Here is a 25,890-nt window from a genome sequence, read left to right on the forward strand (position 1 = left end):
CGCAAGGAGAATGCTAAAATTTCGGTCGCCAGCTGATGTGTATAAACAGTCACATTTGGACAGCTTTGAAATGATCATTTTACTCTATTTTACTTGTTTTTAATTCTGATTATTTAAAAAAATATATGATCTAATGGGATGGAAAACAACTGCTGTGAGTTATTTACCCTTACCGTCAGACTGCATCTTTGTGCGGTTTTAATGGAGCCTCGCCATCACTAAAGTAAACAGTTTCTGTCTTTTTTCAAATAAATAACCAACCTAAATAAATGTAATTCACCAAAGTGTTTGAAATACACACGTCCTGTCCCACTGACACACTGATTGAAAGACTGGCACAAAGTGAAAATAAAGTGGTGTTTTGAAATGACCGAAAAACACAAACCGTGGTAAACACTACACTCAAACTAACTAAATGAAGCATAAACTGCTCCTGAATAGAATCAACACGCAAATCATCCAGCAGAGGATCAAAAACAGACTTTTATTGGTCATTTTTGTAAATTGCATGACTTATACCTGTTAAGTTTCATGCCAGTAATCTGATTTGCTCTATAATGCAGTGAAGTGGTGTGTGTGTGAATTGAAGAGCCGCTGAGCAAACAGCTGACAGGCCGGGGAAACCCACACAAACACACACTGTATTTCTGACGGCAGACACGTGAACTAGGAGAAAGTTTTTCTCTCGCACTTGAATCACTTCTGACAGATTATAGCAGCTTTAACAAACACTTTTCAAAGTTGTGTGTCACAAAACCACTAAAAAAAGCGCTGTAAACGGACGTTCTAAACATTCTACCAGAAGACGCTGGTCGCTATTGCGCCCTCCATGCAGCAGCCAAGAAAAAGGTCTACAAGGCAGACATTATATATAATCATAGTTAACCTGCAGTTATATAGTATATAGGCCATTAATGTGTAACTTGTTGTACATTTTCAATGAAGTCTATTTGTCTAGTATAAATTGTGTTAGTATGAGGGGGAAAAAGCTTCATTTTCAGATATATTTCAAATACATTTGTTTCATGGGTGGTTATTGTCTCTGTGTGGGACACTACAGCTGCATTTCCACTGTCGGGCCAGTGCGAGCCAGGGCTTTTATCGGCACCGGCTGTACTAATAGCCGTGAGGCCGAAATCATGTCTCGTTTTCATTGTCAGGCCAATAACATGGCATCTTAACCTCTTGATCAGGGACCAAAATGAACCCTTGTGGAATTAAAAAAACAAATGGCATATTCTTTGCATATTTTTCAATGTTTACACAGACATAGAATGCATGCTCATTAATGCCACCTATTTAACAAAATATTATCAAGATAATATTAACAAGATAATAATGGTATATTTTATAAAAACTCACGCTTTGTAAATACAAAATGTTTGTGTTTTTGGTCCACCAGAATGCTAATGTTTCTAAAAATCAATGGCTAAACCATGCGAAAGGTTTTCCGTTTTGTGTCTTCTAAAATATAAATAAAATATTATTATTTGATATTATTTTATTTAATAATATTGTTTAACTCTTTGTTTTTTCCTGCAAAATAACAATATTATTATTGTTATTAAATGTCTTTTAAGCAATATTAAATGCAAATTTTTATTGAATAATTTTTATTAATGCTATTTCAAATTTAAATTTAAATTTAAATAATAGTTAATTAAAAGGACTTTGAATAATATCAATAATAAATATTTAACTAATATTAATAGAACTTGTTGTTGTTATTATTATTATTGTGTAGTCATACTAAATAGGGAAAACATTGTGAAAAAACGTTATTAACAAAGTAATCACCCAGCAACAATATTTAATCTTGAGAGCTTTAATTTAAGAGGTTGGTGTCATCTTGGATGGCACACTTTCTTTTGAAGGTCATGTCAATAATGTTATGCTTCATATTTCCACCTGCATAATATTACTCGTCTTCGCCCTTCTCTCCTAACTAATAATACAGCAATTCTCATCCATGCACTAGTCAATTCACGTATAGACTACTGTAATGCACTTCTCTCTGGGCTTCCTTCTAAACTTCTCCATAAACTCCAACTGGTTCAGAACTCTGCAGCTTGTGTCATTTTTAGGACTTCATCTCACGAACATGTCACACCACTTCTTTATCAGCTTTACTGGCAGTAAAATATCGTATTGATTTCTTCTATATTACTTCTCACTTTTAAGGCACTTCACCATCTTGCTCGTCAATATCTCACCGAACTTCTCCGTACCTATTGACATTATTCTTCACGTACGTTTATATCCTCATTAACTTTCATTTATTTTTAGATGTTAAAACACCTTGTTATGCTGCTTGATGTTGCAAACTGATCTTTTTGTATTATATTATTCTACGTTTTATGTATAGTCATGAACACACTTGTTTGTAGAGCGAGTAGTTTGAGTCTTTTCTGCCATTTATTATTCCTGGTCATTTCTCCCATAGACAACTGAATCAGAAGTTCTAAAGCAGTCACAAAAACGAGTACACTTCCTCATTGGAGAATGAGGTCAATACCCCTTCCTACACTTCTAGATCACCCAACTCTATCTCTTTAGTACCACTCTGCACCCGATTAAGCACTACGGGAGCCAGATCTTTTAGCTCTACGACTCCTTGCCTATGGAACTCTATTGTTGTATAACTTATATTGGATTTAAGGAACAGTGATAGTCTTCACACGTTTAAATCTTGTCTTAAGACCCATCTTTTTAAGCAGGCGTTCGTATGATTATGTTTAATAATTATGGTTATTTTATATTTAAGATGTGTTTGAGTTTGCAACTCTTTCATGTATTTGAAATTATGTTTCGCAATATTTTATTAATTGTTTTTGGCATGTTTGTTGTAAGGCGACCTTGGATGTCCAGAAAGGTGCCATTTAAAAATAAAATGAATTATTAATTATTATAATTATTAATCTAACAATAATATTATTATTGATAATATCAATATTTTGTTGCCAGGTTCTTACTGCAATTGGTTGGGGTGTTGCTGGATGATATCGCCAATAAGCAGGTGAAAGTGGACATGAGTGAGCAGCAGCACACTTTCTACTGTCAGCAGCTCGGCACTCTGCTCATGTGTCTGATACACATCTTCAAATCAGGTACACACACAGACTCACAGAATACACACTTCACGTGTCTCCCAGCCCAGTAGACTCACCGCAGCGTTTTCCAGGAATGTTCCGGCGGATCACAGCAGCGGGCAGCAGATTGCTGAAGGCGGAGGGAGGAGAAGGGGGAGATTTTTACACACTGGAGGGTCTGAACAGCCTGGTTCTCCAGCTCATCACCACACACCCGTCTCTGGTGCTGCTGTGGTGTCAGGTCCTTCTCATCATCAACTACACCAACTACACCTGGTGGTCAGAGGTGCACCAGACGCCCAGGTCAGATCGCACACAACAGAAATCACTGCATTAAGACAAATATGTGGTACTTTTAGGAAATCAAATCTTGTTTGTGAAGATAATTCATTGGCCTTCCACTGTTTGGTAATGCGTGTTAATACCTGCCTATTATTAAGATAAGATATAGCACTTATAAAATATGATCTTATTTTACATCACATACATAAGCCCAACTAATACCTTATTATCTTTTAAGAAGCAGCTAATTAGTCATTTATTGAGCTAAAAGTCAGTCAATGGTTTGTTAATAGCATAAATTGTACATTTAAAATAAAGTGTGACCAAATTTTTGGTATAATCTTAATATCAGACTTTGATTATTACTGCTATTACAATCTACTGTTATTTTCATGAATTTCTCTCACTTTACAAGAAGATTTCATTGGCTCATGTTTTTAGTAAGATGAACTAATAATGAACAATACTTGTGTAGTATACCTTGTCATAATTCAACATTTACTAATGCATTATTAAAATCCAAATTCATTCTTGTTAACATTCGTTAATGCAATGTGAGTTAATATGAATTAATAACGAACATTTTCATTAACTAACAATAACAAAGATGAATAAATACTGTAATGTACAGTTGAAGTCAGAATTATTAGCCCCCTTGTTTATTTTTTGCCTAATTTCTGTTTAATTGACAAAAGTGAAGAGTGGGAGGTTTGTAGCGGATGAAATTGAAGAGGTTTGGGGAGTTGCAGTAGAAAGTGAAAGTGAACATCAGATGGCGGAGTAGGGCAGTTGAGAAGGGGGATCAGTAAAATAAGGTGCCGGATCAAATTTCAGAGGTTCCGGATCCAGCGTGTTCGGGCACAAATTAAGCACTGGTTTTAAACAAGGTGCACTTTCAGATTAAACCCTCAGCTGGATGTTTTCATTCACTTAGAGCTGTGTTACACACTACATAGAAGGTCATTTTCAAAAACCCATAAAAGGAGCTCTTTAAGAATATTGGATGGTAGGTGAGTTTAAATCCGAAAACAGCACAGATTTGAGCTTAAGATTTAAGAATCCACATTAAAATCAATATTGTTAAGTACCCAAGCCAATAGATTCCACACAGCTGACACTTTTGTTCTTTATGTTGTGTGCATTAAAATGTGCAAATGAAAGTTTCAGTCAATTATTTGGTCTCTCAGGTAAAGAGGCAGTAGTAAATGTTGTTGTGTCTTGACTCCATCAGGAGACACAGTCTGTCCAGCACTAAGCTGTTGAGTCCACACTCATCCGGAGATGAGGAGAGGCCTGAGGGAAAGCTGACCATGTGCAATAGAGAGATCGTCCGCCGAGGAGCTCTTATCCTCTTCTGTGATTACGTGGTGAGGTTTCTAAAGCAATACGTGTCCTTTCTTAAACTCCTGTCTGAACTCTTGAAGAGCCCTATCTGAGTTGTACTTCATGTTACAAATATGTTGAAATATATGAAAAAAATATATTTAGTTTAAATGTACAGTATTAAAAATGTATTTCAAATCATCTAATTGGAGGAATACATTTAAATTGAATGGATATATGAAGAGTTTAGATGCAGAAACCTCTAAGTGCCGTGAGAAATTTCAATCGAAAATGAGCATTATTCGCAGCCTCCTTTGTTTATGTTCAGTTATTTCACTTTGAAGACCATGAAAATAACTTCTTCTTTGCCATAAAAGTGAAATTACTGAACTTACACACAGGAGCTTGATAAAAATGCGTTTGCATTTAGAGTTTTTTTCTTCATATTTACTTATGATTCAAAATCAAACTCTTGTTTTCTGAGAAGCTAAATAAAATGTAGTTTTTTTTTGGTTAAATCAAGAAAATTGTATTTATTTGAAAGTTGATGTTTGCACTGGAAAAGAAAACAAATTCATGCAAAATTGCTTTTTTAACATCTTAACATTATTGCTCACTGAATCCTAGAGTTGGGCGATGTTGACCAATTTGGCATCGTACAATGTCTAATGTGAAACATCGCGATGGACGATGGCATCGTTGTTGTGGGCGGTGGTGAATTAATTATTTATGAATAATTAATTAATTCCTAAGGAATTATTTATTTGTAGCCTACCGTTTCAACTACTTGACCCCCATGGTCTTTATTTTACCCATAACTCCAAATGGTGCTCACTGCAGAGCCACTTGAGCTCCAGCTCCTCCTTCCTTGCACTTCTTCTATGAGTGATGTCACTGGGGATTGGTGTTAGGGGTGGGGTGGGTGTACAAATTAAAACAGCTTACAGGAGGAGGAGCGACAGCTCAAGCCTCTGGCTTGAATAGGCAGAGTAATCTGTGTCATTATAATGGCTTTGATAAACTTTGTTGGTAAAAAAAGTGCGCAACCAACCAACAGTGTCTGAGGTTTTCGCTAAATTTACTAAGTGCATGAAAGCGAAACATCGAAGCAGTGTACTGACGCTGTGACACGTTACCTGATAGACTCAAAAGACAGAAGAGTCGTTAGATAGAGACAAGATTAATTAAATATCACGTTTAACAACTAGTGAGACGCGATCCAGCGGTACATCCTTGATAAACTGTCCGACGTGCACTGCTCTCTGGGCTGACTGCTGGAACTCAGACATTGCAGCGCATGACAGTGTGTTTGTGTGTGTGTGTGTGTGTGTGTGTGTGTGTGTGTGTGTGTGTGGGGTCACGTGATGTGTGTTTTCGGCGGTACAGACTAGTGTGGAAGGAGGGCTTTTTCAGAAATGTTAGGTGAAACGCCAGTGTGGGTGTGGATCGTTTTCTTTCTAAAATGCCATTTTAAAACCAAGACGCATTAGTGTAAACCGGGCCTTAGTTTGTGTGTGTGTATGGGTCGCGGCGGAGGATGGCTGTTGACCATCGGCAATGGACAATGGTATCGTCTATCGACCCAACCCTATTGAATCCTATATTTTTTGTCTGTTGTTTTCCCACATAAAAAAATTAATTCGACCTCATGTTGTGTCACTTGTATTGTCAAACTGCCTTCGAAACTTTCGTCCGTCATAAAAAATGTGAATCAGATTCAATTTTTTTCCTTTTTCGCATCTGAAAAATTGTTTTTGAGAATTGTTTTGACGGTTCAGAGCCACCGTACAAGCAAAGGGCACAGATAACTTTGACAAACACTTAATATGAGACCGAATGTGGCAGACAGTTGAGAACCCCTATATGCTGGATTCAGTGACTGGCACACTGTCACTGCACACTGCTGCTGTTTTGTGTGCGTGTCTTTGACGTACTGCCAGTCTCTGTTCTGTATTTGTTTATGTAGGTTAATGTGTGAAGTATCACAAGCAATGTATCAAAATTTCACAGATTTCCTGAAATAAACTTTGCATTTCGGGAAAATCTAATCAATATGAATGCGAAAATTTCAGACTTCAGTGTGCAAAGCCCTTTGAAGTAAAAAAATTTTGTCTTTCCTTCTCAGTGTCAAAACCTACATGACTCTGAGCACCTGACGTGGCTGACGGTGAATCATGTGAGCGATCTGATCAGTCTTTCCCATGAGCCGCCGGTGCAGGATCTCATCAGTGCCGTGCACCGAAATTCAGCAGCCAGCGGGCTCTTCATACAGGCTATACAATCACGCTGCGACAACCTTTCTACTGTATGTATACAAACAAATGCACAGTTTCATCTTGTTTTATCTGTTGAGCACACTCACGTGTTAAATGTGTGCCTGTCCAGCCGGTGATGCTGAAGAAAACCCTGCAGTGTCTGGAGGGCATTCATCTCAGTCAGTCCGGGGCTCTGCTCATGCTGTACGTGGACAAACTCCTGAACACGCCGTTCCGTGTGCTGGCTCGCATGGTGGACACTCTGGCCTGCAGACGTGTGGAGATGCTGCTCGCTGAGACCCTGCAGGTAAAACATGCATAATAAACCACCAGCGGATTTCATTCTCTCGGCTATTCTTTATCATTTTAGAATACATGAGTTTATAGTAAAAAAAAACAAAACCTGTCTACAATTAATGAAATTCCTGATCAATGTCACAAAAAATAAAAAAAATAAAATTATGGGGGAAATACTGCCCTATCACAGGGCTTGCAAAATTTCAAAACCTCTGGTAGCCCTTCAGACAGGCACTTTTCAGTTTTTGGTAGCCCAAAATAAATGAAAATGGCTCAAATAGAAAATACACTATTTGCTAAATAAAAACGTTATATAAGCATTCATTATAGGCCACATATATTTTTTGGAAATGCTAACATTTTTATTAAATATTTAATTTTAATTATGACCTTTTTAATGCAATTTAATTTTGTTCTTTTTTTTTTTAAACCTGGTAGGCTTTATTTTATTTTTTTATTAATTTAATTTAATTGTATTTTATTTAACTGTATCTTATTTAATTCTTTATTTTATTTTATTATTTTATTTTATTCTATTTTATTATTTTATTTTATTATTTTTATTCTATTTTATTATTTTATTTTTTATTTTATTTAATTTTAATTTATTATTTTATTTCATTAATTTTATTCAATTTTATTTTTTATTTAATTTTAATTCAATTTTATTTTTTTTTTTTTTATTTTATTATTTAAATTTTATTATTTATTTTATTTATTAAAAAAATATATTTAATTTTATTATTTTATTTTGAAGTTGGTACTGAAGTACCAGTTAAAACACAATTACAAATGCTTAAATTAGCTTAAATTGAATCCCTGCTTTATCAGAGGTAACTACAGCAATATGAACCACCTTTTTTAATTTGATTTATTATTTTTATTTCATTTTATTCTTATCCTTCGGAATAAGATTCCCTGCTTATTCAGGGGTCACCACAGCAAAATTAACCTTTTATTTTATTTTAATTTAGTTTTTTTCTTTTATTTTTGAAGTACCGGTTAAAACACAGTTTAAAAAAGCATTGAAATAGGCTATATTTTCCCTCCCATTAAGGTAGTCCAAAGGCAGGGTGGATAAATGTTTGGTAGCCCAACTGGAAAACATAATAGCCCCCATAATGCATAAATTCTGAATTATTTCTAGATGCAGCAGATACATGGTTATAAGAGTTTATGCTACAGGGTAGATAAAATGTTGGCACAGTTTTTTCCCTTTAAAAAAAGTTTTTAAAGACAGAGTAAGTAGTGAATAGTTGTTACCTTGATTTCTGCAATTAAAGTAGGAGACGCTCACGGTTTCCTCTTCATATGCATCAGACACTTTCTTATTAATGCTCCATGTTTCTGGAAAATATTGTGCAATCCGGAGTGTGCTTCATATAGGTGAGTGGGCTTTACAAACCACCTGTAGGAGAGACACACTCTTTCCTCTCTAAATGCATCAGACACTTTTCTACAAACACTTCATTATGAGGACTTCATAATTAAGAAAAATAAACTGCTAAACTAACTTAGATTTTTTATGGCATGTATGTATTGCTGCACTCTGGTATTTTGAAGTAAAAAAGTGTCTGCTAAATTAATAAATCTAAATAAGATTTTCAATGAAATAAGTTCAATTAAAATATACTATTATGATTTTATCAGGCTCAATTAAAAAAAAACATCCATGTAAAAATCTGAATCTATGTGAATCTATTTGCTTATATATAACCAGTTGAGTTTCAGACATAGTTATTGGTATCAGTCTAAATGTTAATATCTGCACATCCCCAAGTTCCAAATAATTGTGTTTTCTCCTCCTACTGTAGAATAGCATCGCTCAGCTTCCTCTGGAGGAGCTGGACAGGATTCAGCAGTACCTGCAGACCAGTGGTCTTGCACAAAGGTAAGTCAGCTTGCAGTTTCCGCTCTCATCTGTTTGTTTTGTCAATGTAGATTTGGAGATCTCCCCATTCTCTCGTTCTTTTATCAGGCATCAGCGGTTCTTCTCCCTGCTGGACAGGTTCAGAGCCACTGTTGCTGAAGACACCACAAGCCCTGTCGCCCCTATCACCACACACCCACTGGATGGAGATCCACCTCCTCCACCTGAAAACGTGGAACCCAATAAGGTATGACTGGTTTGCAGGAAATGGGGGAAATCCTCCTACCTACAACATAACTTTATTACTGTTTTGTGTATTGCAGGAGTGGTATGTTACTCTGGTGAAATCCCAGTGTTGTTTGAAAGGCGAAGGAGCTCTATATGAAACTACAGAGCTGCTGACCAAACTTCCCCAATCTGATCTAAACGCCATCATGACCTGCAAGGTAAAGATCAAAATCATTATCAGATTAATTATTTTATATCTAAATATGTTGATATTCTGATTAGTTGCACATTTAGTGGTAAAGAAAATGAAACTTTAATACATTTTTTTGTGTGAATTTGTTCAGAATTTTTGATTTGACTTTATGATGACTATTTGACATTATTTAAACAATAACCCCCCCCCCCCCCCCCCCCCCCACACCCCCTACCTTTGCATAATCCTTGAGTTTAAAATAATTTACTTATTATTGCCCAGAATTTGCACACAAATCGAAAGATTTTATTTTCAACTTTTTATTATTTTGTTTAGAAATCTTTTTACATAAACAAAAATGCTTGGCTTCAATCTCTACTTTTCAACGTTTTCTGATTGAGGTAGATGCACTACTCGAATCGGTATCAAATCCATATTTGTTAGAAAAACAATTGAGTCCGATTTTGGCACTATGTAAAGGACTTTTACCTATTTACTCTGCTTAAGTTAAGATAGCTTTCCTGTAATGATTTTAATTCATGTTTTATTTTTCATACATTTCTTATTTTCATCTCTGTAAGAATGCGATTAATGTAGCTTGTAGTTTCCTTCTTTTATGTTGATCTGATTGTGTTTGTATATTTTCATCTTCTACTGAATAAATATAATAATTAAAAAAAAACATCAAAATTATGCATTATTTTTTATGATTCAAACAGGCACTAATGTTCTGTTACTGTATTCTGTGTTATAGGACTTCAACCTGTGTCTGCTGGCATCATGTCTGAGTGTTGGGGTGCAGAGGGTGTGTAAGGACCATGGGGCGGTTTTATTTGACACTGCTCAACAGGTGACCTTCGAGCGACTGGCTGGCATCATAGAGCTCCTCCCCTCACCTCATCAGCCCCTCCTCCCTTCATCTAAAGTTTGTGCAGATTACTGGCAGAAGCTGAATCAAGTATACGGTGAGCTGGAGTCAGAAAGATTAGATTAGAAATCTTTATTGTCCACACGTGTGGAAATTCATTTTTGGCCTCCCAAACATCATAAACACAAAGCACAAACACAGAGCTTCCTACACCACAGATTACCAACACACAACCCTAAACATACAAAACTACTTCATGGTCATTTATTCAATATGGTAATAGCAGACGGTATGAAAGATTTCTTAAAAATATTTGTTTTTGCTGTGGGTACTCTGTATCGTCTACCAGAAAGAAGTTTTTTAAATTCATAATAAAGAGGATGAGTTGAGTCCTGAACTATCTGTGAGGCTTTCTGTCTGGTCTGGTTTATATACAGTTCCACAAGCTGCCTTTCGGGGTCCATTATGATCTTAATAGCCATGTTAACGATCTTTGCAGATCTGGATGTCGGTTGTAAAAACAAATCTCACATAGGATATTTTAGAATGTTAAATTGGATATTATAGAATGTAAAATTCCTGTGTCTGATGTTAAACCCGTTTTAAATCAGTATATTAATGAGAAATGGCAAATGGAATGGGATGAATGTAGGAATAACAACTTGTATGAAGTGAATTCAGTTGTAAATGAAAGAAATAATTACCGTTTTGAAAATAGACAGGACCAAGTTGTACATACGAGATGCAGAGTCGGACACTCAAGACTTACACACACATATTTATTGAAAGGGGAAGAAAAACCTATTATATTTTATAATATTTTGACGATAAAACATATTTTACGAGAATGTGTATTTTTAAATGATGTTAGAAAATGTTTTATTCGGGAAATATTTTAAGTCAAATGTTTGAAAAGGTACCATTTGGAGCAGTTTTAGAATATTTATCTTTAATCAAACTAAAAGATTGTTTATGACTGTTTTTAGTGTTGTTGCTACATGTATATTTTTTTGTATGCATGTTTGTTAAGAAACTGATTTTTGCCATGAATGTAGCCAATGCTGCTGATATGGAATTAAAACCTAAATAAATAAATAAATAATGTGCTAAACATGGTAGTAATATGTTAGGAATGTACTAAAACATAAACTAATATAATACACATTAAAAAACATTTCAGCAGAAACAAGCTATTGTTGTGAAATGTTGCTAGCAACATTAAAATTAAAATTTAATTAAAAGTTAACATGTTTAATGCATTGCTAAAATATTAGCAATGTGCTAAAGATCCTAGCAATGTTTATCATGTTAGCAACGTTAAAACGTTAGAAAAAAGCCAGAAAAGTTAGCAAAAAGTTAAAACGTTAAATGCTAGCAATGTGCTAAAGATCCTAGCAACATTTATCATGTTAGCAATGTTAAAATGTTAGAAAAAAGCAAGAAGACTTAGCATAAAGTAAAAATGTTAAATGGTAGCAATGTGCTAAAAAACCTAGCAATGTTTATTATTTTAGCAACGTTAAAATGTCAGAAAAAAATCAAGAAGACTTGGCAAAAAGTTAAATTGTTAAATGGTAGCAATGTGCTAAAAACCCCCTTGCAATGTTATATCATGTTGGCAACATTAAAATGTTAGAAAAAATCAAGAAGAGTTAGCAAAAAGTTAATGTTAAATGGTAGCAATATGCTAAAGATCCTAGCAATGTTTATCATGTTAGCAACACTAAAATGTTAGAAAAAAGCAAGAAGAGTTAGCAAAAAGTTAAAATGTGAAATGGTAGCAATGTGCTAAAGATACTAGCAATGTTTGTTATGTTAGCAATGCTAAAATGTTAGCAAAAAGTTTAAATGTTAAATGCTAGCAATGTGCTAAAGATCCTAGCAATGTTATGTTATGTTAGCAACATGTTAAAATGTTAGCAATGTGTTAAAACCATAAGCCATGTGCATATTTTACGCTTCTAGTTAAAATACTAAAACATCACTGTTATTGTGTTTAGCGTTTTTTTGTGTACTGCTAAAATGCTGGTTACACGTTAAGGAAATTGTGTAAGTAAAGTTAACTTAGCATGTATTGTGCTACCAAATGCACAGATATGGATTGAGTTCACTTTGTTTACTGTGAAGTGAACCAGAAAATAGATCCTGAAAACACTGTATCGTGAGCTGCTTTGTGTAAATAAACAGAAAGGACTTTACAAATTCTGTGTGGTGAATATAGATACTCTGATTGCATATGTTTGTGTGTGTGTGTTGCAGGTGAGCCTGGCTTTTATCAGACTGTGTTGAGTCTGTGTGGCGTGTTGAGTCAGTACCTGCTGTCTCTGTCCAAACTGCCATCCTCAATGCACATTCCCAAAAACAGAGAGACACTCATTAACACCTTCAGCACCCTCGCTATAGAGGTAAGACATCCTGTTCAAATAAGATGATTTTATATGGAATAATAAGGTAATGGTCAATCAAAATGGATTTTTTTTTTTGCTCAACATTGGCTAATATATAGCCAGTAGAGGTATTTATCATATTCATAGCGCTTTACTTTTTCCACATTTTTTTATGTTACAGCCTTATTCCAAAATGGATTAAATTAATTTATTTCCTCAAAATTCTACACACAATACCTAAAAATGACAATGTGAAAAAAAGATTTTTTTAAATTGTTGCAAATTTATTAAAAATAAAAAACCTTAAAATCAGATGTACATCAGTATTAAAAAAATAATAATATTGTGTATGCGTGTATATAAATAACATCTGCTCAGCTCATATTTCTCTTTCTCTATGTGTGCGTGTGTGTAGGTGGTGGTTTGGCGTTTGCTGCAGGATCAGCTGCCTCTGAGTGTTGACATGCAGATGAGTCTGTCGTGTCTGTGTCTGGCTCTCCAGCAGCCGGCAGTGTGGACACACTTCACCTCTCACTCCTACCTCACACACACCTGCTCCATCATCCACTGCATACAGCTCCTCATCCATGCAGGTGTGTGTTATAAAGCTCTGAGAGAGGAGGGTTGGAGTGTACTGAATTTAATAAAAATGTCATTTTAATAATTTTGTGATTATGACCATGTGTGTAGTCGCTGTTGGTCCTGGTGACCAGTTTTTGAGGCCAGAGCGGAAAACATCAGAACAGTCAGAAGACCAGATGGACTCTTCGGATAGTGAGTTAACATACACACACTTATAAGTGATTATATTCACAGTTTTGAATTACTTAGGAAGTTATACATTATCTGTCACTTGAGTACCATGCACAACAGTCTCTGAAGCACTAAAAATATTCATCATAACAGGTCAATAATAATGAGTCTTATTGGCTTAAGTGTAAGAAAGGAGCTTAATTCAATATCTGTGCTGTTAATCCCTTTTTCTTTTCAAAAAAATAGCTTCCAAGTAGACCTTCCCCAGGCCCTAGTTCTTGCCCGATAAGGAATTCAAGGGGTGTTGTTACACAAATTAAAATGTAAAGAAAATATGAATTAAATCTACTGTTAATACTAGTGTAAAATAAAATAGTCAGACCCCCTAGTTAAAAAAAATAGCTAAATAAAAAAAAAAAGTGAAATTATTATCATTTATTTATTTTTGATTAAAAATGACTGATTTTGTGGCAGTAATTCCCAGAAATTTGCAGACAATTTTTGAATTAAATACAAATATATAAATGTAAAACATTATATGTATATACCATATTAGGTAGCCTACTATGTTAGGCGTGCAATCTTATACAATGACACAAATCAAAAAAATAAAAATTCTTTATTTTCGTCTCTTGTCAAGACAAGATTTGAAACGGTAGGGATTAAGCCAAAGGAAGTTTGTATAACTCTTATTTTTATCCACCATCTTACCTTTTCTCAGATTTTGCTCCCCGGAGCATCTGACATCGCCACACAGAACATGCGTTAGGGCTTCCCCTACCATAATACACCTAAAACACAGATTGCTGTAAAACTCGTCAATGGCAGGGAATAATTATCTCGCGTTAACTGCAGAGAGAGTTAAATTAAATAATTTATCTATTTGATGCACATCATAATACCAGCCATACATGTATCACCCTAGAACCAGTCTCATCTCCATCTGTCTGTTCCATTGCTCCGTTTGCTCCATCTTTCTTTTGCAGTCTGAAGCATGTCAAATGCACAAAACGCCCAATTCGCTCCACAAGATGTCTATAACGCATCTTCGCTATGACTTCACATGTAAATCACTCGCGTTTCATCTGCATCTGCTTACTGCACAAGCTGAAAACTACCCGCTCCCCATTCCATGTAATGTGAGGGAGCAGGTGAGATGTCATTTTTCGAGAGACACTCGAATATATCACATACATACAGCGCTGCGTATGCAACATCTATAAGTCATGAAAAACAATTAATTGCAAACTGAAAAAAATTACATTTGATTATATGGTTTGGAATTGTATGTTTTAAGAGGTTATTTAAATTTTTGCGATTATTTTGCGTTTAATTGAGAATTTTACAGGATCGCAAAAACTTGTGAATTTTTGTTGATTCTGCGTTGGATTCACCGATTGCAGAATCGTGAAAAACTAGGGCACAGGTGGCAATTCCAGTTATTGTAGGTCCGCAGCTCTGCACAGTTTAGTTCCAACCCTAATTAAACACACCTGATCAAACTAATTGAGTCCCTCAGGCTTGTTCGAGACCTACAGGTAAGTGTGTTGGAGCAGGGTTGGAACTAAACTGTGCAGAGCTGCGGCCCTCCCGGAACTGACTTTGACACCTGTGAACTAGGGGGGCTGAATAGTATTAACAGTATATTTAATTAATATTATCCTTACATTTTAATATGTGTAACAACACCCCTTGAATAAATACAGTTCCTTAATGGGCAAGCACTAAGACCCAGGGGGGTTCTGTTTAAAAGCAATCTTGTTAAGTATAGGAGTTAAACATTATTTGCATTCAGGGCTTGACATTAACTTTTTTGGTCACCAGCCATTGTGGCTAGTAGTTTTCCAACATTACTAGCCACTTGCCATTTTCACTAGCCACAATTTTGTTGTTGGGAAAATATATTTTATAGGCATTCCATTTTGTACGTTTAAACTTGCAACAATGTGGTACTTCGCCGCAGTTTAATTACGTAGAGGGAAGAGCGTGTGTGGAGACACTGAGGTGGTAAACAACAACAGAGGAAACATGGAGTGGTCAGTGGCCACAATTTGCTCCCACCAGACCTGAGATCTCTTTTGTACCCACAGATTCCTCTGGATGGTGGAGGACACCATATATAAACTATAAGCATAACCTGCGATTACAGCCCTTTCCCTCCTCCACTGCCTCCGCCTCAAAATCATTTTAATATTGGGAAAACACATATTTCACAGAGCTAAAAGCAAGACAATTTCTTCCACCGTGGTTAGTGTGGCGCAAATGCTAGAACCCGCCTTTACGCATGTGCGACTTTGTAAATTGTATGACAAGTGTAAACAGAAATCGGATATAGGTCTCAATTAAAAGAACGTGTTAGATATAGGCAACAAATCGGAATTAGGCATCAAGACCTGACAGTGTAAACGTGGCCAATGAGCATGAGAAAATAGATTGTGGTTTCATAGTGTCGCATTGCAATTAGTTTATACTTCACATGACTTTTCAGGGCTCAACACTAAAGATTTACCAAATTTTTCTCTAACCACACCAAAAATAAATAAAACAATTAAAAAAATAAACATTTCTTAGATCAAAATAACTAAGCAAAAGAAAGCAGATGGAAGACAAACCATGTGCCATAACGAAAAGATGATCATGTGAAAGGTTAAAGCAAAAGTAACCTGCTGCTAACAAAAAGACCTTTAAAAAATCTGCAGCCTCTGATTCCAGCACTGTGGGTGCTCGAGTGTCACTTTTTGTCGACTCTATTTAAAAGAGAACAGATTGCACTAGGTACATTCCCAGGATGCTTCGTGCAAGGTTTCTTTTTGAAACTTTTAAACACGCGTGCATCACATCACCTGATATCAGCCTTGACACTAAAGCCCTTGTCAATGCGTCAGGATCGCCTGTGTTTCACTATTTGTGATCATCCTTTCATTTGGTATTCACCTGCTTTCTTTTGCTCACGTGAACACAGTTGTTGTTGTCACCTCTCAGGCTGACCCTTCATTGGGGAGTCCTTATTGTTGAACTCTGCTTTTTAAGAAAACTACAGTTTAAAAATGATCTTGAAGCAGCCAAAGCGCTAGTTGGAGTGACCGTCTAACTGACATCTGACAACCGCCATAGCTGACATGTACCCGCATTTGGCAGGTTGGTGGGTGTTAATGTCAAGCCCTATGTGGATTATATGAAATCACAAACTTGACATGTATACAACTTAAAAAAAGAAAAAAAAAGAGAAATATATCCACCTCGGCTAATGGCCAAAATTTGTCTGATTTATCTGATGTAGTCAAACATCCAGTATCGTGCGTCTATAACATGAGTTACCATGTCTGTGAATTTTAGACCAGCGTGAATGGCATTGTTGTGAGATCATGGCCGAGCTGGTTGAAGGTCTGCAGACTGTCCTGGCTCTGGGTCACCACAAAAACAAGAACATCCCAGCATTCCTTACACCCACCCTACGAAACGTCATCATCAGTCTGGCCAGGCTGCCCCTTGTGAACAGCTATACCCGAATCCCACCACTGGTGAGAGATTGAAGTATTTATATTTACAGTGCTCAGCATATATAAGTACACCCCTCACAAATCTCTCTTTTAAATTCATATTTTTAATAGGAAGCTATACAATATTAGATTTGTGCATGTACATTAGATTAGTCAGTACTGAAGCCAAATCTGGAGCTTATCTAACAAAATAACTTACGATAGCTGTCCAAAAACTAGTACACCCAAATGTATATGTTATAGAAAAAGATTAAATGCAAATTTAATAAAGAGGAAAAATCAAGAGAAGCAAAAAAAAAATTGTAGGTTGTAATTTATTTTCGCACTATTTTTCTTGAATTTAAATATATAATCTTTCAATTTCTAAATCTGTTTGGTGGCTAAAATATTATTTTAATAAATATATCTGTTTAATAAATCTGTTTTGTTTAAATGCACCAAAATACTGTGCCTATATTCACTGAGAAATGGATACAAATATTTATTTTCAAAATGGGGTGTACTCAATTATGCTGAGCACTCTATGAGTGGTATTTATTATGTTTTTAGAACTGTATTAAAATGTTACTGTGTTTTCCAGGTCTGGAAGCTGGGCTGGTCCCCCAGGCTGAGTGGAGAATTTGGCACAGCATTACCAGAGATCCCTGTAGAGTTCCTGCAGGAGAAGGATGTGTTCAGAGAGTTCCTCTACCGCATTAACACTCTGGGTAGGAGACTAATTTCAGACTGCTCTGTAGCTTTGGAGTTCTGAAAATGGATTTGAAATTATATTTTGGTGTCTGCGCTAATTAAAATTGACCAAAGTGGTTTTATATACATATCTAATCATAATAAATTAAATAAAGTGTCTATTTAAAGGAATAGAAATTAGATTTTTAATCATCATTTACTCCCCAGTCCAGCCCAGCCATGGTTATGAAGCGTCTTGAATTCTTCTTGTAGGTTGGAGCAGTCGAACCCAGTTTGAGGAGACATGGGCCACGTTGTTGGGAGTGCTGGTTACTCAGCCAATCACGATGGACCAAGAGGAGGAAACCCAGCAGGAGGTAAAAAGAAAGCCATTTGTCCAGGTTTTGAATGCTTTGATTGACAAATAAGACATGTCTGTTTGTTTCACAGGAGGATCTGGAGAGGACTCAGATAAATGTACTGGCAGTTCAGGCTATCACCTCTCTGGTACTGAGTGCCATGACTCTACCGACAGCAGGAAATCCAGCTGTCAGCTGTCCTGAACAGCAACCCCGCAACAAAATCCTGAAAGCTCTGGACACCAGGTTAGTAGATTTTAAAAGTGCTTTTCCACTCCATGGTATGGCTTGGTTCCACAGTCATATCACCTCGCAACCCAAGACCGGTTACTCACTGAAGCTAAGCGAGCTGAGCCTGGTCAGTATCTGGATGGGAAACCACATGGGAAAACTAGGTTGCTGTTGAAAGTGGTGTTAGTGAGGCCAGCAGGGGGTGCTCAGCCTGCGGTCTGCAATAGTCCTAAGTTCCCAGTATAGTGAAGGGGACGCTATACTGTCTGTGAGCGCAATCTTTCGAATGAAACCTTAAATTGAGACCCTGACTCTCTGTGGCCATTAAAAATCCCATGGCACTTCTTCTAAAAGAATAGGGGTGTAACCCTGGTGTCCTGGCCAAATTCCCTTCTTCGGGCCTTACCAAACATGGCCTCCCAATTATTCCCATTCACCGAATTGGCTCTATCACTGTCACTTCCCTCCACCAATAGCCGGTGTGTGGTGAGCACACTGGTGCCGTTGTCCTGTGGCTGCCGTAACATCATCCAAGTGGATGCTGCACACTGGTGGTGGTGTGGAGAGACCCCCATCATGATTGTGAAGCAATTTGGGTGTATACACGATAAATGCACTATATAAATACACATTACATAACATTGGTTTGGTTCAGTATGGCTCACTTTTGGGTGGTGCAAAAAAATTCTAAGTAGCATATACAGATACACTAGTATCGTATTGTATTTTTTGTACCCCTTTGGGTGATCCCTAAACATGCCATTCTCAAAACATGACATACATGCTGCTGTTCACTGATTGGTGCAAAAGCATCAATACTAACAGCCTCACTACCTGCATCATTGTATTTGTGACACAAGAACATTAAACCTTTAAATAGTCAGCAGCAGCCATTGCGGTATTATTGGTTCACACGACTAAATCATTTTTATACGACCACAAGAAAAAAACTCGCTACAGCTTTGTGCTTAGAATAAAAGGTCCTGATTCTCCTTTTATTTGCAGTCGAGCAGTGGATGGGATGACCTGGAATGAAAATTTTTTTCTCAGGATGTTTTTGCAGTAGAGGTGACTTAAATATAGCAATAATCCCACACACACATTTAAGCGGTACTAAATTGCAGTGGAAATGCAAATGGAGCCGAGCAAAACTGAACCAAAGCAAATCCCTTTAAGGCAAGTCATTTCACTCGGAGGCCATCTTTGAAAACGCCTCTCAGGCATTTTGTTTGAATGGGGAAACATCAAATTCTCCATAATTGCTTGCCAAGCTTATGATTGAATTTCATATTAGGAATCACCATTTAAATTAAACAACAACTGTCCCTTTAGTTTGATTTCTAAATGTCCAAATCACACAAAATCTGCAGAAACTCGTGTCTGGTCCAAGCCCCTCTCTTATAGTATCGTCAGTCTATAGCGATCATTGACTACGTGTACATGGACACCAATAATTTGATTTTAATGCGATTAAGACTATACTCTGATTAAGAGTTAACCATGTAAACAGCGATTTTTGATTAATTGAATCAGATTGAGGTCATAATCGAACTAAAGAGAAATCGAATTAAGACATGTGGAGTATGCCGATTTTAGTCACATTATTGAAGTGCATTCCAGACATGTAAACACCTTAATAGAAGTATTACCGTCATGTAGGGCTTTTCGCCGTGTTTTGCGACAGGATAGTCCACACACACACACACACACGACACTCTTTGCACCTACCAAGTCAGTGCAGACCACAGACACCTGCGCCGTGAAATGCGGAGGTTTTTTTCTTCCATTCAGCATGCTGTATGAACTTCCATTTAAACATAACTCTTTCAGCAGTTCATAGTTGCATCCAGTATCTCATTTATCATGGGGGGCATGCCCGAATGAAAGTGAAAGTGTCAAACCGCAGTTAAAGTCGACAAATTAATAATGAACGACCCGAAATTACATGAAACTATGGAGGAAATGTGGATAGTGCGGTTACGCAATGATGTTAATCGGATTATGTGCTATAACATGTAAAACAGGATCATGAAAGAAACATTCAAAAAGTAACTCATGTATATTATTAATATAATATTATTATATTATTATTGTCTTAATTAGATTAAGGCAAATAATTTGATTACTGATGTCTATGTACACGTAGTCAATGATTGGCTCCTGTACTAGAGGGTGCGCTTTTTTTTACCATATAGCAATCGATGATTGGCTCTTGTACTAGTAGGCGGGGCTTTATTCACCATTTTGACCGTTACACTTTTCCCCATTCAAAAAGATACGAGTGACATGTCTTGTATATTATATAGTCTTTGACCAAAGTGAGCTAAAACGTACCACACAGTGGAAAAGCAGCTTAATTGTATTATTGTACTGTTCCTCTAGGTTTAAACATGGGTTATATGGTTGTGTGTTCTTCAGGTTTGGCCGGAAGTTGAGTGTGATTAGAGGTATGGTTGAGCGTGAGATTCAGGCCATGGTGTCAAAGAGAGACAACATTGCCACACACTTTCCTTATCAAGCCTGGGACCCTGTGCCATCACTATCATCCTCAACAGCAGGTCAGTGGTCAGAGAAATGCCCTCTTGCTCTGACTATGTGCATTTTGTCATGTATATCACCTCTGCATGTATATCTGCATATTCAGGCACACTCATCAGCCATGAGAAACTCCTCCTGCAGATTAACACCGAAAGGGAGATGGGGAACATGGACTACAAACTGGGTCAAGTTAGTAAACTGACTACTATAGAACACTTCTTCATTTCATTAACCTTTCCTAAAAGACTAGTTCACTCAAATATGACCAAGAAAAATCCTAATTGTGTATTCTGCAGGTGTCGATTCATTCAGTGTGGTTAGGAAACAACATCACCCCTCTGAGGGAGGAGGAATGGGGTGAGGATGAGGAAGATGAAACAGACGCTCCAGCTCCAGCCTCGCCACCAATATCACCAATCAACTCCAGGTCAGAATTCTCACACACACCTGATTGGCCACTGATTTGAGTTCTTGTCAGCATAACTTCTTAAAGCTAGTATCCTCCAGACTGACCCCTGTGTGCTGGCTTTTGTTTTCGACCTGTCCAGGAAGCACCGTGCTGGGGTTGACATCCACTCCTGCTCTCAGTTCCTCCTGGAGCTCTACAGTCAGTGGATTCTCCCTGGCAGCCCCAGCAGCAAAAAGACTCCTGTCGTGCTCATCAGTGAGGTGGTCAGATCGGTGAGGGTGGTTTTGTTAACTCTTAAAAGGGTTGTGTTTTCTAGTTCCTTTAGTGTGTGATGTTGCTGTTTGGGCTTGAAAAGGTTAGCACAACGTCTACTTTAATGTGTGTAATTTCTATATTGGTTAGCACTGTTTCTGAACAAAAACTTTGACTATAAGGACATGTTATTCTGAAAAAAAAAAGTCTAAGGAGCCGATCACACCAGATGTGATTTTGCGCTCTAAGAATGCGAGGTGTACCGCACTGCCTTTTTTGTTGACAAGAAAAAAAGAAGTGCAGTGTGCCTTTTATTTCATTAGGAAACAACTGAATCAGCAGCATATTGTGCGCGAGTGTTGCTGTTGATATTGTTAAAAATTTAATAATATTGTGCTATTCAAGATTTGTGAATTCATAGAGCTCAAAACAACTCGAAACAGCAACCACAAGTCTCTCCTCCATCTTTAAAAGTCTCTGTAGTTGTCTCGACAACACAAACACTGCAGTCACCTCAACAGAAACTCCACCTCTGCTTTCATTGATTTCATTGATCTTTCATTGAAAGATACGACCGACTTAACGTGCTTTTTCTGCTCAGGGTTGAACGGAAGCAACACAAGGTGCAAAAGACATTTAAAACACAAGGTGCAATGCACAAAAAAATGCTTGTAACCATTTGTCAGTCCCTCCAGGATTTTATGGAACTTTTTTCAGAATTTTGCGGTCTAAAATTACTGATTTGCTGCATTATTTTGTGTTGATTTGCTGTAAAAATATACCACAGACACAGGTCTTTATTATATTTATATTTTATTACTCCTAGACCCATACATTGAATTCAACTTAACTTAAATTTTAAAGGATACTGTATAAATTGTGTGTGCACAACAGCTCAAAGATGCCTGCAACGGCACAGCACATAACAAAGTCTTTATTTAAATAATTTCACCCACCTCATATAGTCTTTCGCAGTAATTTTTTTGGGTAAATGCGACTTTGTATGTTTACTCATTTAATGTGCTGTGTCAAGTTAAATGTTCTTTGTCTAGTTAAATGCTAAGTTACAGACCAGCGTAAGGTATATACTGCCACCTACAATCATGATGTGTGTAAAATAATGGCTTAGCGAGTGTCGTTTGCGTCCACATGGCCTTTGTTTTTGAGTCAAGATGATGTCATTGAAATCGATTAGACTCCAAATTTGCGGGAGGTCTGCAGAATTTTAGAAAAAATTCGAGAGTTTGTTTGATTTTGCGATAAATTCAGCAAACACAAAATCCTGGAGGGACTGATTAGTAAACCATTCAAAAAAAGGCTCTCAAAACCTCTCATTACAGAAAGTGCATTCGGTGTGATCAAGGACTAAAAACTTGCGATTTACTATAAGTTAAACTTTCTTCAACTGTTGGGGCATTTAAATAAAAACTGCACACACACTCTGTGTGAATCAGATACTCAACTCTACGCTCAATTCTAAAAATTTAGGTGCTCTCATAGCAAACAACTGAAAAGATATGCTTGCCTCTGGAACAAACTGCTTTGGTGAACACAGCCTCGGTCCTTCTTCCAGGAATATACACTTCACAGTAAATCAAATTTAAATAATCCTTGCCCAAGGCATGCTCAGGGGTGTGAAGCCTGGTTGAGGGGTGTTAGTAGTGTATTGATGACACTTCTAAGAAATGCCACTTCACAGATCGAATAAACTTTCCAAGTGATTTACATTCACAGACATAAACAACATTATGTGAACTTCTGTGTTTTGTTTAGTTTTGAATACTCATGTGCTATACTGTTAGCTGTCTGTCTGTGTGCTTTGAAAAATGTATATCAAGATTTTAAACCGAAAAGGATTTTTAATCATACATGCAGATGAATTATTATTAAGCTTTTCACTCATCATAGCACACGTGCTGCTGATGATGATGTGACAATAAAAGTCATTTGATTATTAGTTGTTTCTGGAGTAACTGAGGCATGATTAAGGGAGCAGCACAAAACACAGGAGAAAGAAAAAAAGCTTATTTTTGCTTTCTCACAAAACGAAGCTTTTACAGCATCAAATAGAAAATGAACTGTGTGGTATTTTGAGCTGAAACTTTACTTGTATTACATATTTTAAAAAAGGTATAATAGAAACCATTTAAGTACACATTGTGATATAAACAAACAACAATGACGGAACTACTAAAAGCTCACATCTCAAATTTTATCAGATAGATTATAATTCAGCAAGTTCACTTTCATTCATTCTCTTTTCGGCTTTGTTAATCTGGGGTCGCCACAGTGGAATGAACCACCAACTTATCCAGTATATGTTTTACACAGCGGATGCCCTTCAAGTTGCAACCCATCACTGGGAAACACACACACACTCTCATTCACACACATACACTATGGACAATTTAGCTCACCCAATTCACCTATACTGCATGTCTTTGGACTGTGGGGAAAACCAGCGCACCCGGAGGAAACCCACGTGAACACGGGGAGAACATGCAAACTCCACACAGAAATGCCAACTGACCCAGACCTTCTGGCTGTGAGGCGATTATACTACCCACTGCACCACCGTGATGCCCAAAGTTCACTTTATAACATATAAATATACAAATCAATATAAATTTTTTTTACACTCCATTCAACATCTAAATAAACTATGTACATTCAGAAAGTGTGCTTCACACAGATTAGTGGGCCTGACAAACCACCCGAGAAAACACTGTAAAAAAAAAAACACTCCCTGCCCCAAATCTTAAGCACTTACTCGTGCATAAGCCAGGAGAATGGAAACAAAGGAAGCACCATTTTTATATACACAGCCGAGACATTACACCGTAATAATATATACAAATATTAAAAAGCCATAGTCGAACCAAACTTTAACAAACCTTGTCGCCGTCTTGATGAACAGCCACAAAGCCAAGAAGAAGAGCAGAATCTACCCTGTGCACCGTAGAACCCCCCCCCCCCCCCCACCACCACCACAAAAACAAACAAAGGAGCAAAGGATTCTTTCAGCAACCTAAAAGATGAACAAACTGCCATGTTTAACTATAATCATCACCTTTTGGACTATTATGAACTCGGAATGATGAAATTACTTCCTAACAGAGGTTACATGTGCTGATGAAGATTAAAAATACAGATGAGATGTTAGCTCTGACTGTGGGCTATATGTTGCGTGTTGTTTTTGAACCCAAATAAGGACTAAATGTATGCTGTGTGTAGTTTATCTGTAGTTGGTAACATATCAGAGACTGTATAGGTCTGTATGTGTTCATATATTGCATTTATTTACTTATTTCATATAATTGCAGACGTTGCAGTAGGCTATTTTGCATCATTGATCTGCAGTTATAATCAACTAGTGTTCATAGAAAGGCTAGTTACGAACATTTATACACATTTATGTGTATAAATTAGCATCAGATCGCCTTGCTGAAAATACAAAAGCACTTAATTCTCTGAGCACAAACAGTTCCTTTGTATATTTAGCACTTGTTTTTATTGCCTCTTGTTGAATCGCTGGATGCCTCCTCCATTGTATGTCGCTTTGGACAAAATTGTCAGCTAAATGTAAATTTGACTCACCTCTTCTATCTCTCTTTTAGCTGCTGGCAGTGTCTGATCTCTTCACCGAGAGGAATCAGTTTGATATGATGTTCTCCACACTGACTGAACTGCAGAAGGTCCATCCACCAGAAGATGAGATCCTCAACCAATACCTTGTTCCAGCAATCTGTAAAGCAGCAGCAGTGCTTGGCATGGTGTGTACGTGCACTTTTGACTCCATAACTTCACTTATATGTGTGACAGATGTTTAACAATGTGGACCGATGTACCTGTATCAGGATAAAGCCATTGCAGAGCCTGTTTGCCGTCTGCTGGAGAGCACGTTACGCAGCACTCATCTACCCAGTCGGATCGGGGCTCTTCATGGAGTTCTGTATGTGCTGGAGTGTGACCTACTGGACGATACAGCGCGACAGCTTATACCTACTGTCAGTGAATACCTGCTGTCTAACCTTAGAGCTATAGCACAGTGAGTAACGCTTAAAACTGAATACACACACACCAAACACTAACTATTTACTGTCTGTCGAAACGTTATTTTTCTCCCTTACAGCTTGTTCACTTGATGCAACTATTAATTTTTTTATTTTCTTTTATTAATTAAATAGTCAAGACATACTTGACCCAAATATGAAAAGAATTCTGTCATTTACTCACAATTTACATGTTTCAAACCATTATGGGTTTCTTTATTCTGTTGAACACCAAGAGAAGATAATTAGAAAAAAGCTAAAAACCTGTAACCATTGACTTCCATAATATTAGTTTTTTCTTCTATTGAAGTCAATAGTTTAATCTTTCTTCCAAA

General features: G+C 36.9%; 1 protein-coding gene across 1 annotated transcript in view; it reads left to right on the forward strand.

Annotated features, from left to right (window-relative positions):
* The window catches only part of htt (huntingtin), a 78,017-nt gene that overhangs the window by 41,720 nt on the left and 10,407 nt on the right, over positions 1-25,890 (forward strand). Inside the window, exons 40-61 of the mRNA XM_056456875.1 lie at positions 2,965-3,107; positions 3,182-3,392; positions 4,603-4,738; positions 6,820-6,999; positions 7,080-7,256; positions 9,061-9,137; positions 9,225-9,363; positions 9,440-9,562; positions 10,292-10,502; positions 12,665-12,810; positions 13,208-13,385; positions 13,483-13,566; positions 16,882-17,066; positions 17,626-17,752; positions 17,988-18,091; positions 18,165-18,319; positions 20,723-20,862; positions 20,949-21,031; positions 21,139-21,269; positions 21,391-21,523; positions 25,121-25,276; positions 25,361-25,551. Coding sequence (XP_056312850.1) covers positions 2,965-3,107; positions 3,182-3,392; positions 4,603-4,738; positions 6,820-6,999; positions 7,080-7,256; positions 9,061-9,137; positions 9,225-9,363; positions 9,440-9,562; positions 10,292-10,502; positions 12,665-12,810; positions 13,208-13,385; positions 13,483-13,566; positions 16,882-17,066; positions 17,626-17,752; positions 17,988-18,091; positions 18,165-18,319; positions 20,723-20,862; positions 20,949-21,031; positions 21,139-21,269; positions 21,391-21,523; positions 25,121-25,276; positions 25,361-25,551 — 3,210 coding nt within the window. The remainder of the gene's footprint in view (positions 1-2,964; positions 3,108-3,181; positions 3,393-4,602; positions 4,739-6,819; positions 7,000-7,079; positions 7,257-9,060; positions 9,138-9,224; positions 9,364-9,439; positions 9,563-10,291; positions 10,503-12,664; positions 12,811-13,207; positions 13,386-13,482; positions 13,567-16,881; positions 17,067-17,625; positions 17,753-17,987; positions 18,092-18,164; positions 18,320-20,722; positions 20,863-20,948; positions 21,032-21,138; positions 21,270-21,390; positions 21,524-25,120; positions 25,277-25,360; positions 25,552-25,890) is intronic.

This window comes from Danio aesculapii, chromosome 1 (assembly GCF_903798145.1).
Source record: "Danio aesculapii chromosome 1, fDanAes4.1, whole genome shotgun sequence".
NCBI lineage: Eukaryota > Metazoa > Chordata > Actinopteri > Cypriniformes > Danionidae > Danio > Danio aesculapii.